At 42.7% G+C, this 15,422-nt stretch overlaps 1 protein-coding gene across 1 annotated transcript in view; it reads right to left on the reverse strand.

The window, feature by feature from the left end:
• SLC6A19 (solute carrier family 6 member 19) overlaps positions 1–15,422 on the reverse strand; it is a 178,130-nt gene that overhangs the window by 79,338 nt on the left and 83,370 nt on the right. The window contains exon 5 of the mRNA XM_044294082.1: positions 10,244–10,354. Within this exon, the coding sequence (XP_044150017.1) occupies positions 10,244–10,354 (111 nt within the window). The remainder of the gene's footprint in view (positions 1–10,243; positions 10,355–15,422) is intronic.

Here is a 15,422-nt window from a genome sequence, read left to right on the forward strand (position 1 = left end):
TATTAGCATGCTGAGCGGGAAAACTACAGGGGGGCACAGCAGGGCGTAGGAGCCATATAAAAAAAAAACAGGGAGGGTAGCAGCATCAGTGGGGGTACCCCGCAAGTAAAGGTATTTATTTAGAATTAAAAAAAACATGAAAGGTCTGCTTTAATTATAGGTAAATGCAGAAAAACTCCATAAACGTTAAAAACACTTAAACACGTACATTTACTGTGCATACTATTACAAGGGCTGACCTCTGTGAAATATGTAACATATTTTTAATAAGTTACATGATACTGTTTTTACAGAACAAAGTCCACAGGAGTAGAGAAAAACAATTGCAGGGTTCAATAGTTCATTGTGACTTACAGAGCACAATTTGAGATATTTTTAACTAGTAAAATAAAATTGTTAACTAAAGAAAATTATATAATTGTTAGCGTGGGTTCACACTTGCGTCCAATAAAGGAATTCATAAGACGGAAGGATGGATCCGTTTTGCTGCCTATAGACTTGCATTATGACGGAATGCAAAAAGGAAGCATTTAAAAGGCATTCCGTTTGCTCTCCATCCTAATAGAAGTCTATGGGAAAGCATAACGGATCCGTCTGGGTTCCATTATGCAAGACAGAAAACAAAGTCCAAAGGGATAGGTGGGGATGCGAATCCCAGAAGGAAGTGAGACTCGGATTTCTACACATTTTCATAGGCATTAATGTCATTTAGCCTTCATGCACACGACCGTTCCGTTTTTTGGGGTCCGCAAACCACTGATCTGCAAAAAACGGAAGCCGCCCGTGTGCCTTCCGCAATTTTCGGAACGGGCGGCCCATTGTAGAAATGCCTATTCTTGTCTGCAAATGGGACAAGAATAGGACATGCTATATTTTTTGGGGCGGGGCCATGGAATGGAGTAATGGATGCGGACAGCACACTGAGCATCGTTTGCGGCCCCATTGAAGTGAATGGATCCGCACCCAGGCCTCTAAAAATGTGGCTCGGGTGCGGACCACAACAATAGTCATGTGCATGAGGCCTTACTTTCAAGAATTCATCTGAACCCTTTTTAAAACTGTCCACTGTTCCTGCTGTGACCACATCCTGAGGAAGTCTGTTCCACAGATTCACAGTTCTTAGGGTACTTTCACACCAGAGTAAAGTTTTTTAGTATTGAGTTCTGTCACAGGGGCTCAATTTCAGAAAAAAAAGCTTCAGTTTTATCCTAATGCATTCTGAATGGAAAGCATTCCGTTCAGTATGCATCAGGATGTCTTCAGTTCAGTCCCTCTTACGGTATTTGGCCGTAGAAAATACCCCAGCATGCTTGATCTGGCATTCATTTCTATTGAAATGCATTAATGCCGAATTCGGTACCAAGTGTTACGGAAAACCAGATCCGGTTTCCCGGTCTGCGCAAGAGCAGACCTTTAAAAATGAGAAAAAAAATAAAATACCGGGTCCGTTTTTCCGGATGACACGAGTCGGATCTGGTATGTCAATGCATTTGTCAGCTGGATCAGCATCCGGATCCGGAAACAAATGCTATCCGTTTGCACACAGATTTCCAGATCCGGCAGGCAGTGTGAAAGTAATGACGCTTCTGAGGACTGAACTTTTTCTTCTCCAGTTGGAGGCAGTGCCCCCTAGTCTTTTGAGAGCATTTGACATGGAACAGTTTTTCACCATATTTTTTGTATTTATATATTTGTATAGGTTAAGCAGAAGAAACCAAACTTCGTGGAGATGTTACCTGTGGTCAGAAGTCTACTATACTGTACTACTGAACGTGATTCACCAAATATTATTTTGGGAAATTATAAAGCCTCTGCAAATGTATGTAAATAGTTAGACACACCTTCATCTGGACACCAACTGGATTTAAAACTAATTTAATAAAACTGCATAAAATAAAATGAGGAATACACAATACATAATTAGAAATTAAAAGTTACATCCCACACAAATGGTCCCCAATATACAATGCAATACAATACTACTGGCCTGTGTTTATTGTAAGACTAATATGGTCGTATTGATTGTCACCATCTAAAATATTACACCTTCTACACTGCTAGCAGTGAATGTGACGGAATTATATATCTAATATTGCAGATTAACCCTCCACTGACCTCCAGCAAAGCAGATCAGCCCCTCACTTACATCCAGCAGAGCACAATGCACAAATCTGCACAATCCAAAGAAACTCTGTACGCCGCTGACAAGGTAAGTACATGCGCTTAGTATAGGAAATATTCCATATATCTGATGATGGCAACAGTCCGTGCTGAAATAGATGGCTTTATTTTATAATATAATATTCCTGCTGGTTAATAAAGACCAGAGGCAGACTGCCCATTCGGGCATGGACCGAGGGCCCATGGCCACTAGGGGGCTCGGTCAGGCCCCGCTTGCCACTTCCTCTGCTCCGCCGGCTCCGTGTGCGTCCCGATCCTATCCTTCACTATGCGAGCGGCATGGCTCGCATAGTGAAGGACTCACTGTGAATACTAAATCAGTGCTTCCATTTTGGAAGCGCTGATTAGTACCGGAGGACCGGAAAGCGGTGAAGGATCGGTACTCACTGTTTCCTGGTCCTCGGCTGTGCACAGTGTGAGTCGCTCTGTGACGTCACGCTGTGCGCGCCAGACGACAGCAGGAGGAAGATCGCTGTGCCGGTCAGGAGCGGCGGAGTCCAGGGGCAGGAGTGGTAAGTGTTTTATTTATTTTTGCTGAGGGCATAATGGCCAGGTTGCTGGGAGCTGAGGCATAATGGGGGGCCTGAGAGGCGCATAATGGGGGCTGGTTGAGAGGCATAATAATAGGGGCTGGTTGAGAGGCATAATGGGGGCAGATGAGAGGCATAAGGGCTGATAATGGTGGCTAAGAGGCATAAGGGATGATTATGGGGGCTAATGAGAGGCATGGGGGCTGATATGGGGGTGATGAGAGGCATAGGGCTCTCATCTGAGGTCTGATTGGGGGTCATTTACATTGGTCTCTGATTTGAGGTCTTATTGGGGTCTTATTAACATTGGGGGTCTGATTGGGGCTGTCAGCTGAGGCCTGATTAACATTGGGGGTCTGATTGGTGCTCTGACCTGAGTTGTAATGAAAAATATTATTTTTCTTATTGTCCCCCTCTAAAACCTAGGTGTGTCTTATAGGTCTCCTGAACTGCAGAGCGGTGCCCACTTCCAACTCTGAGCCCAGCTGCCCATAAGCACTGATCCTGAGCCTGCTGGAGTCTTCAGAACTGTAAGTATTTACAGTAATTCACTATAAGCTATATTATATATATTACTTGTTTTATATGAGTAAGAGTGCTGGTTGGTTGGATGGGTACAGTACTATCTGCACATTGTAAAAAAAAAAAAAAAAAAAGTATCTGCAAAATACTATATATTTGTGTCAGAAGTTTTTTAATTTTTAGAATAATGATACAGCCATTTGATTTGATACTTTTGTGCTGATTCTTTTTTTCCCCTCTATTAAGGGACACTATAGTAACCAGCTTAATGTAGTAGTTCTGGTGGATATAGCATGTCTCTGCAAACTTTTCAGAAAAAAAGATAGTATTTACATTACTGCCAAGGAACACCTAGTGGCCACTCATCAGACGGCCACTAGAGGTGCTCCCTAGTCCAGTGTTGCACAACATGCTACACTGGCATTTACGCTAAACACTCCTCATAGAAGTGCATTGATTCAAAGCATCTCTATGAAGCCACTCATGCGCAATAGGCTCCCAATGCTTCCCTATGGGAAAGCAGTGGGTTGGCTATGATATACTCACACTGCACATTCCTGTGCATTGTATTGATGAGATGATCTGTAATACACTCACAAACTGCACATTCCTGTGACTTACATTGCTGTAGAGCTTGCCATACTCACACACTGCACTTTTCTATGCATTTCATTGCTGAGGTGATCTGTGATGTACTTGTACATCGCACATTACTGTGAGTTGTATTGCTGTGGAGCAATGCGAAACACTGAGTCGGAGATATGCTTGTGTTGTAATGGAGAGTGTGTTTTTTTATTTATTAGTAAATATTTATTTAGAACATGGTGAAGAGAAATTCTGTACCAAGTGTAGGTGATGTGGGTAGTGCGATATGTGTGTGGGTGTGGCTCGAGGGTGGGTGGGGACACAGGGGCCCCATAATCTCCTATTGCCTGGGGGCCCCATGAGTTGTCAGTCTGCCCATGGTAAAGACAGCTGTATTGATGGTGAAGGTTAATTTTCCCTGCGCAGTGAGTTGGTAATGGTCTTCTGTATAAGAAAACTAAGCAGTCCAAACTATGGTATTTGTTACAGAGTATTAATTGCACATGTATTTTGAGCCTTTAGTATGCCGGTTACTCACTGTTAGTTGCACTGGAGCGGAATCCCATACTTGCCGTTGTGTCCCACGTGTATTATAGTTCGGGACACTCTTACCTCCTGCTTCCTTTATTCGTGTGACTTGTTGCGCTCGTATTGCTTTAGTATGGTGCAACAGGATCCATCCGGCGTCTCCTAATACGGAGTGTTGAAGTCGGCGTCCCATGTGTTCAGCGCAATCCTGGCGTGGCTCGGTCTGTTAACAAAGTACTGTAAAGCTTAGGAGCGCTCCTAATGTATAGGTACAAATATTAAGATATCTTCTCGGGACTATTTACACCAGGCACGTTTCGGCGTTAGTGACATACTCCATCCCTATACTTTTAACACACTTAAATATCTCGTCCACAATTCCTGCATATGGGATACATCCAAATTCTAGAATGGATCTGCCTCTGTCTATTTTCTTGTCTTTATAAGAGTATGTGGATGCAGCAGACATATCCAAAACACATATGTTCCACTTTGTTGGAGCATAGCTATATATTCCTCGACTGCTATCTCCATGTGGTTTTTCCTCTCTGGTGCCCAGTGACGCCCCCCTGTAGTGCCCAGCCCGCCTTAATTTGAATCCCAAGAACGCCTCCTGATCCTCAAATAACCTCCCACAGCCCCGGCAAATGGTTCCGCCCCCTCCCCACGTCATCTTCTACCTTCTAGAAATGCCCCGTCCTTCTTCCTGTCGGCGGTCAGAAATCTTACGCAGGCGCAGTACCGCCTGCAGCCTGCGCGATCATCAACCTCCTCAGGGCAACAGCCTCAAAAGTCTCACTGGGCATGCGCCAAGCCCAGTGACTTAATCTGAGTGCTGTTACCCTGAGGAAGTTGATTATCGCGCAGGCAGTACTGCGCCTGCGCAATATTTCTGGCCGCCGACAGGAAGAAGGACGGGGCATTTCTAGAAGGTAGACGATGACGTGGGGAGGGGGCGGAACCGTTTGCCGGGGCTATGGGAGGTTATTTGAGGATCAGGAGGCGTTCTTGGGATTCAAATTAAGGCGGGCTGGGCACTGCAGGGGGGCGTCACTGGGCACCAGAGAGGAAAAAAACTCCCCTCTGGGCATCTTGGAGCCACATTAGCATATCATAAAAAGGTTTTTTTTTTTATCAAAAGGACAAAACCAAATAAAGTAAGAAGACTGCAGGAAATAAGGTACTTTAGTGAACATGGCAATGGTGACAGCTTAAAATGGTAAAAGCAGGTGACAGATTCCCTTTAACTGTTAATTTAGATGGCTAAAGCAAATTGAATACATCATTTTAGCCATTTATATTGGGTTTATAGATCTGATATGGCATTCAATATGGCACTACTAGGTAGAATTAATTAAATGTATATACTCTATTTTATAAGATTGAATATGAACTGCATCTGAACACCATCAGTCAATCTGCATGAGAAACGCAGGGAAACCACATGGAGATAGCAGTCGAAGAGCATATAGCTATGCTCCAACAAAGTGGAACATGTGTTTTGGATATGTCTGCTGTATCCACATACTCTTATAAAGACATGAAAACAGACAGAGGTAGATCCATTCCAGAATATAGATGTATCCCATGTCCGGGAATGTCACTAACTCCGAAACATGTCTGGTGTAAATAGTCCCCAGAAGATATCTTAATATTTGTACCTATACATTAGGAGCGCTCCTGTAAGCTTTACAGTACTTTGTTAACAGACCGAGCCACGCCAGGATTGCGCTGAACACATGGGACGCCGACTTCAACACTCCGTATTAAGAGACGCCGGATGGATCCCACTGCACCATACTAAAGCAATACAAGCGCAACAAGTCACACAAAAAAAGGAAGCAGGAGGTAAGAGTGTCCCAAACTATAATACATATGGGACGCCACGGCAAGTACGGGACTCCGCTCCAGTGCAACTAACAGTGAGTAACCGGCATACTAAAGGCTCAAAATACATGTACAAGTAATACTCTGTAACAAATACCATAGTTTGGACTGCTTTGTTTTTGTATACAGAAGACCATTACCAACTCACTGCGCAGGGAAAATGTATCTTCACCATCAATACCACTGTCTTTACTAACCAGCAGGAATATTATATTATAAAATAACACCATCTATTTCAGCACAGACTGTTGGCATCATCAGATATATGGAATATTTCCTATACTAACCGCATGTACTTACCTTGTCTAGCGGCGTACAGAGTTTCTTTGGATTGTGCAGATTTGTGTATTGCTGGAGGTCAGTGAAGGGTTAATCTGCAATATTAGATATATAATTCAGTCACATTCACTGCTAGAAGTGTAGAAGGTGTAATATTTTAGATGGTGACAATCAATACGACCATATTAGTCTTACAGTAAACACAGGCCAGTAGTATTGTATGGCATTGTATATTAGGGACCATTTGTGTGGGATGTAACTTTTAATTTCTAATTATTTTGTATTCCTCATTTTATTTTATGCAGTTTTATTAAAGAGGACCTTTCACCAGAATAAAACTTCTAAAGTAACTATACAGGCATGTAGAGCGGCACCCAGGGACCCCCCTGCACTTACTGGTCTACCTGGGCGCCGCTCCGTTCTCCCGTTATTGCCGTCGGCTCATTCTCCCATGCTGTAGCGCTGGCCAATCACAGCACTCAGCTCATAGCCTAAAAGAGAAAAAAGCCTCTCAGGCTATGAGCTGAGCGCTGTGATTGGCCAGCGCTGCAGCATGGGAGAAGGAGGTTCCCCTGGGTGGAGCCTAACTGTAAAGATACCGGAGGCAATAACGGGAGAACGGAGCGGCGCCCAGGTATAACAGTAAGTGCAGGGGGGTCCCTGGGTGCCGCTCTACATGCCTGTATAGTTACTTTAGAAGTTTTATTCTGGTGGAAGGTCCTCTTTAAATTAGTTTTAAATCCAGTTGGTGTCCAGATGAAGGTGTGTCTAGCTATTTACATATATTTGCATATTTATGTTTGATTGGGTGAATCAATTAGTTAGAGCACCCACTCCTGACCGTTTAGCAGATGAGCCACCTCATAATTTCATAGAGCCTCTGATGTTTGAATGTCTGAAAATTTTCAATCGTTTTGACAGAAAAAGGCAAAACTGGAGAATCTATTACATTTTGATACCTTGCAGGCAAAGAAGTTAAAGGGAAACTGTCAGCACAAGATGGGTCTGCAAAATGCCTAGAGTATCTTAACAGTCGGAGTATGTTGTCCCTGGTGGCTTTCTTATATAGTAACATAGTAACATAGTACATAAGGCCGAAAAAAGACATTTGTCCATCCAGTTCGGCCTGTTATCCTGCAAGTTGATCCAGAGGAAGGCAAAAAACCCTGTGAGGTAGAAGCCAATTTTCTCCACTTTAGGGGAATAAAAAATTCCTTCCCGACTCCAATCAGGCAATCAGAATAACTCCCTGGATCAACGACCCCTCTCTAGTAGCTATAGCCTGTAATATTATTAAGCTCCAGAAATACATCCAGGCCCCTCTTGAATTCCTTTATTGTACTTACCATCACCACCTCCTCAGGCAGAGAGTTCCAGAGTCTCACTGCTCTTACCGTGAATAATCCTTTTCTATGTTTGTGTACAAACCTTCTTTCCTCCAGACGCAGAGGATGTCCCCTCGTCACAGTCACAGTCCTGGGGATAAATAGCTGATGGGATAGATCTCTGTACTGACCCCTGATATATTTATACATACTAATTAGATCTCCCCTCAGTCGTCTTTTTTCTAAAGTGAATAGCCCTAATTTGAATAATCTTTCAGGGTACAGTAGTTGCCCCATTCCAGTTATTACTTTAGATGCCCTCCTCTGGACCTTCTCCAGCTCTGCTATGTCTGCCTTGTTTACAGGAGCCCAGAACTGTACACAGTACTCCATGTGTGGTCTGACTAGCGATTTGTAAAGTGGTAAGACTATGTTCTTATCACGGGAATCTATGCCCCTTCTGATGCAACCCATTATCTTATTGGCCTTGGCAGCAGCTGCCCGACACTGGTTTTTGCAGCTTAGTTTGCTGTTTATTAAAATTCCTAGTTCCTTTTCCATGTCAGTGTTACCGAGTGTTTTACCATTTAGTATGTACGGGTGACTTGCATTTTTCCTTCCCATGTGCATAACTTTACATTTGTCAGTGTTAAACCTCATCTGCCACTTATCTGCCCAAGCCTCCAATCTATCCAGATCCCTCTGTAGTAGTATACTGTCCTCATCAGTGTAAATTTCTTTACACAGTACAGTGTCATCTGCAAAAATTGATACTTTACTATGCAAGCCTTTTACAAGATCATTAATAAATATATTGAAGAGAATAGGGCCCAATACTGACCCCTGAGGTACCCCACTAGTGACAGTGACCCAATCTGAGTGTGTACCGTTTTCTCCCAGTCCGAGCATTCTCATTTTATATACTAACCTTTTATGTGGTACAGTGTCAAATGCTTTGGAGAAGTCCAAATATACGACATCCATTGATTCGCCGCTATCAAGTCTAGAACTTACCTCCTCATAGAAACTGATCAAATTAATTTGACATGACCGATCCCTCACGAAGCCATGCTGATATGGTGTTATTTGCTTATTTCTGTTGAGATGCTCTAATATAGCATCTCTCAGAAAACCTTCAAACAGTTTACCCACAACAGATGTTAAACTTACCGGCCTATAGTTTCCAGGCTCTGTTTTTGGCCCCTTTTTGAATATTGGCACCACATTTGCCATGCGCCAATCCTGTGGGACATTCCCTGTCAATATAGAATCTGCAAATATCAGAAATAAGGGTCTGGCTATGACATTACTTAATTCCTTTAGGATACGGGGGTGTATGCCATCCGGTCCTGGCGATTTGTCTATTTTAATCTTTTTAAGTCGCTGATGTACTTCTTTCTGGGTCAGACAGGACACTTTTAATGGGGAATTTATTTTTGCATTCTGCATGTCATCTGACAGTTTATTTTCCTTGGTGAATACATGGGAGAAAAAACTATTTAACAGCTTTGCTTTCTCCTCGTCGCTTTCTGCGACTTCCCCCTCATTACTCTTTAAAGGGCCGACACCCTTCAGATTTATACTTTTTAACATTTATATAATTGAAGAACATTTTAGGGTTAGTTTTACTCTCTTTGGCAATTAATCTCTCGGTCTCTAGTTTGGCCGCTTTTATTTGTTTTTTACATGTTCTATTTTTTTCCTTATAGTTTTTCAGTGCTTCCGTGCTACCCTCCTGTTTCAGTGAAATATATGCTTTCTTTTTGTCATTTATTGCTTTCTTTACAGTTCTATTTATCCACATTGGTTTCTTTTTGTTCCTTAACCTTTTATTACCATACGGTATGTACCTCTCACAATGATATTTTAGGATGTTTTTAAAGATATCCCATTTTGTGGCTGTATTTTTATTTTTGAGGACCTTGTCCCAGTTAGTCCGGCCTATGGCCTCTCTTAGTTGGCTAAATTTAGCTTTTTTGAAGTTTGGTATTTTTGTTCCTCCCTGTAGAAACGCTCTTTTGAATGATAATTGGAAGGTTATTACTTTATGGTCACTATTTCCCAGGTGTCCCCCAACCTGCACGTCTGTTGTTCTGTCAGGCCTATTGGTTAATACTAAGTCTAGTATGGCCGCCCCTCTAGTCGGGTCCTGAACCAATTGGGAGAGGTAATTGTCTTTGGTTATTGCCAAGAACCTGTTTCCCTTATGAGATATACAAGTTTCAGTTTCCCAGTCTATATCTGGGTAGTTCTTCTGTTTTCTGAGGGCAGTGAAAATCATCTTTATTCACAAAAGAATATATAAGAACAACATGAGCTGACTGTTAGGGGCACTCCAGGTAGTTTAGAGGCTGATTTTGTGCTGACAGGTTTTCCTTTAACTGCAATATAATGATGGGAACTTACATCTGGAGTGAACAAATACACAATTCCGCTTACTGATCCCTTCAATGTTAGGCCTCTAATTAGGAAAATGGTGAGAACCACATATGGAAGTGTTGATGTTACATAGACAGCCTGGAAAAGAAGGCAAAGCAGGACATATATCAGGACGGATCATTGGTAATTTCTACAGACAAACACAAAATATAAGATATATTTAATATCTACTTAAAAAAAAAAATGAAAATGACATAATTTCAAAAGTGGTTTCAGGGAAGTAAAGTAGTACTTTATTCATTTAGGACCTTTTTCAAGTAATATTTTGAAGAGAATATCATATCAATATATTGTTTCTTGACAATATCATGGCTCACTCATGATGACCTATGGTTGCATTACCCAGGAAGCGCTGGAGTGGAAGATGGGAGTACTAGTGGCTCTGGCTGTCACAGTCAATCACAGGGGCTTTCCTCACACTTTTGGTCCCTAAGGCCATGCAGTGAAAGCAGGGTGCACCCTTTCTTACCCCAGGGCACACCCTGGTTCTGGGGCCCCCGCCTGATGGTAGGTGGTGTGTCCATGATGTTAACTACTTGCATGGGTGCAAGGCAGGGTGTGTAGTGCAATGACCAGTATATGCTGTAAGAGTCATAAACTAGGCCAGTGATAAAGGAATACTTTACTGTAGTACAAAATAGGAGTAGTGAGGTAACAAACTGCAATTCCATCACTGTTTTTAATTTGATTTAATTTTTTACGACGTTCACCATTTTTACACTGACAGTAAGCCTGATCAAACCTTGAATCCTGCATGGTCTGTCAGGCTTAGATACATGGCAAGCCTGGAGGCCTTTGTAAGGTGTCTGGTTGCCATGGTAACCATCGGGTCGCTGCCATAGATGGGGGAGAATCCACGGCATGTACAGTACAGACCAAAAGTTTGGACACACCTTCTCATTCAAAGAGTTTTCTTTATTTTCATGACTATGAAAATTGTAGATTCACACTGAAGGCATTAAAACTATGAATTAACACATGTGGAATTATATACATAACAAAAAAGTGTGAAACAACTGAAAATATGTAATATTCTAGGTTCTTCAAAGTAGCCACCTTTTGCTTTGATTACTGCTTTGCACACTCTTGGCATTCTCTTGATAAGCTTCAAGAGGTAGTCACCTGAAATGGTCTTCCAACAGTCTTGAAGGAGTTCCCAGCGATGGTTAGCACTTGTTGGCCCTTTTGCCTTCACTCTGCGATCCAGTTCACCCCACACCATCTCATTTGGGTTCAGGTCCGGTGACTGTGGAGGCCAGGTCATCTGGCGCAGCACCCCATCACTCTCCTTCATGGTCAAATAGCCCTTACACAGCCTGGAGGTGTGTTTGGGGTCATTGTCCTGTTGAAAAATAAATGATGGTCCAACTAAACGCAAACCGGATGGAATAGCATGCCGCTGCAAGATGCTGTGGTAGCCATGCTGGTTCAGTATGCTTTCAATTTTGAATAAATCCCCAACAGTGTCACCAGCAAAGCACCCCCACACCATCACACCTCCTCCTCCATGCTTCACGGTGGGAACCAGGCATGTAGAGTCCATTTGTTCACCTTTTCTGCGTCGCACAAAGACACGGTGGTTGGAACCAAAGATCTCAAATTTGGACTCATCAGACCAAAGCACAGATTTACACTGGTCTAATGTGCATTCCTTGTGTTCTTTAGCCCAAACAAGTCTCTTCTGCTTGTTGCCTGTCCTTAGCAGTGGTTTCCTAGCAGATATTCTACCATGAAGGCCTGATTCCCACAGTCTCCTCTTAACAGTTGTTCTAGAGATGTGTCTGCTGCTAGAACTTTGTGTGGCATTAACCTGGTCTCTAATCTGAGCTGCTGTTAACCTGCGATTTCTGAGGCTGGTGACTCGGATGAACTTATCCTCCGCAGCAGAGGTGTCTCTTGGTCTTGCTTTCCTGGGGCGGTCCGCATGTGAGCCAGTTTCTTCGTAGCGCTTGATGGTTTTTGTGACTGCACTTGGGAACACTTTCAAAGTTTTCCCAATTTTTCAGACTGACTGACCTTCATTTCTTAAAGTAATGATGGCCACTCGTATTTCTTTACTTAGCTGCTTTTTTCTTGCCATAATACAAATTCTAACAGTCTATTCGGTAGGGCTATCAGCTGTGTATCCACCTGACTTCTCCACAACGCAACTGATGGTCCCAACCCCATTTATAAGGCAAGAAATCCCACTTATTGAACCTGACAGGGCACATCAAGAGAATGCCAATAGTGTGCAAAGCAGTAATCAAAGCAAAAGGTGGCTACTTTGAAGAACCTAGAATATGACATATTTTCAGTTGTTTCACACTTTTTTGTTATGTATATAATTCCACATGTGTTAATTCATAGTTTTGATGCCTTCAGTGTGAATCTACAATTTTCATAGTCATGAAAATAAAGAAAACTCTTTGAATGAGAAGGTGTGTCCAAACTTTTGGTCTGTACTGTACATGGTTAAACGGTGGATATCTGTGCCAGAATCGATCTCGGCCATTGCAGCAGAGTGTCAGCTGTATGGTACAGCTGACACTCGCTGCTGATGGCGGCGACTTTGTTCCTGAACCACTGCCATCAGCATACAATGCGGCACAGAGGAAAATCAGGCTGCACGGGGCATCAGGGACATCAGAGGCAGGAGGGAGATCAGAGCCTGAAACTGGTATTGCCTACGCTCTGATTAGTCACTCTGTACAGACTAACCAATCAGAGCGATTGCCGACAAGGGACCACTCTGATTGCACCTTTGCCGGCTTCTCCTGTGTCTCTAGTGTCAGTGAGAGAGGAGACTCTGGGACCTTGGGACACCTTATGTCACAACATCGGTTACCAGCTACGTGCATTTGCAGCAAGGGGTTAACCATGCAGATTCCAAGTTCTCTTGGTTCTCTTCCGGTTGGCCTTGCAGTAATTCTCACAGTCTCGAACTTTCTTGGCCTAAGCAGTATGAGGCACAGCTCTCCTAGTCTCTGAACTCCAGTCTAAATTTTTTAGAGCTAGGGGTGGAGCCAGCCTCCACATGGTAATCTGCAAGGTCTTAGCCAGGATTATTTACCCTGGCAGTGTCAACCATACCACGCTATGCAGGGTACAATATATAACATGGCAATACATAATATTACATAACATTAAATAACAGACAATTTGCAGGTACCCCCTGCTCTGGGGTACTGCAGTCCAAGAAGACGGGATAGAATGGCGGCACTGAATTGGAGTTGACTCTAAAGGGTGAATTTCAGATTTTTCTTATTATTGTAACTTTCTTTATGAAGTTTGCCCCTAAATCAGACAACCTCTTTACAATATAAGGTTATTGTGTGTTTATTGCAGCTGTATTTTGCTTATTATATATTTGTACATAGTAGTTATGGTTTAGCCCTATTCCCCTGCAGACACACAGATAGTAGTCTCAAGACTCAAGTGTAGTAGCCAAGAGAGTAGTTATCACTGCTGCAGAAAATTGCTATAAAAACTTTCCAGCATGTGATGGATTTCCCATCACCTGGTCCTAGATCATGTCCAGGCCAAATCATAAAAGCTTGTATTTTTAGATTGTGACCCCTATTGGGGACAGTTGGATGCTAATGTCTGTAAAGCTCTACGGAATATAGTAGCGCTACATAAGTTTATTATACCAAGTGGATAACAACAGACACAAGTGTTAGCTTACAGCTGTTAGCCAGGGGTTAGGGAGAGACACATTAGCAAGATAGCATATCAGAGGTGCCATTATTGGCTACTTTGTCAGCTACCATACCTCATCATCTGGGGGTAGAAATTGCACTGTGTACAAACTACATCTGGATGTACAGTACTACAACCTCTATTTTACACTTGGTAAAGAGAGACTTTTATTCTTCTACTTCTGGCCCGATTCCTTATACCACCTTTTCACTGTACCGATCCCCAGGGGGCAATGGCTTGAGAGAGTACACCACGATGCATCATCATCAGGGCCACTACCACTCCCATCCTCTGCTCTAGCTCCTTAGGGGCTCACTGCACTTACCTTTCTTCTCCTTCTGACAACTATGTTGTACTTTATACAGTATCCTTTCTTTGGAGACAACTAAAGGGGTTTTCCTGGAGGGGGTGTCTCACTTCAGCAAATGGCATTTATAATGTAGACAAATTTAATACAAGGCACTTACTAATGTATTGTGATTGTCAACATTGCTTCCTTTGCAGGCTTGATTCATATTTCCATCACATTATACACTTCTCATTTTCATGGTTACGACCACCCTGCAATCCAGCAGCAGTGGCCATGCTTGCACACTATAGGAAAGTGCTGAACTCTCTTGTGGCCAGGACTGCGGAAGTGTACATTGGCCACTTTTTATTGTATGTTGTAAGCCAGCCACCACTGGTGGATTGCAGGATGGTCATACCCATGGTAGCAAGAAGTGCATAATGAGATAAGGAAATGAATCAAGCCAACAAAGGAGGCAATATGGATTATACATTAGTAAATGCCTTGTATTAACATTATCTACATGATAAATTACATTTGCTGAAGCGAGACAACCCCATTAATATTGGTGGCCTATCCTAATCCTATCATAATCTGATGAGCGAGGTGCCAATCGGCTGTTTCCAAGTATCAATGCTATAGGTTGGTACCATAACTATACTTCTTCAACCATTGGGTAGTGGACAGAGCTGGTAATTGCAGCATTGTTCCCATTAACTTCAATGAGAGCATTGCTACTACACAACAGATGGGGTTGGGTGGTTCCAGTGCCAGAGCTACTCTGAAACAACTGATTGGCAGGGTGTTGGACACCTGCCAATTAGATATTGTTTGCCTATAGGCAGTCAGTATAAAAATCCTGGAAAATCCCTTTAACCGCTCCCTGATGCAGCACTTTTCAATTTTCGTCTTTCGCTCCCTGCCATCCAAGAGCCAAAAATGTATGTTCCCATACACAAAGTCATATGAGGACTTGTATTCAATGATAAATTCAAATTTCTAATGCCACCATTTAACAGAGGGAAGTTGTAAAAAAGTGGGTGGAATTGAAGAAAAAATTCAGTTCTATCACAGTTTTATGGGTTTTGTTTTTATGGCGTTCACTACGTGGTAAAACTGACTTGTGCTCTTCATTCTCTGGGTCAGTATGATTACGGTGATACCACATATTTACAG

This window comes from Bufo gargarizans, chromosome 5 (genome assembly GCF_014858855.1).
Source record: "Bufo gargarizans isolate SCDJY-AF-19 chromosome 5, ASM1485885v1, whole genome shotgun sequence".
In the NCBI taxonomy this organism is placed as follows: Eukaryota; Metazoa; Chordata; class Amphibia; order Anura; family Bufonidae; genus Bufo; species Bufo gargarizans.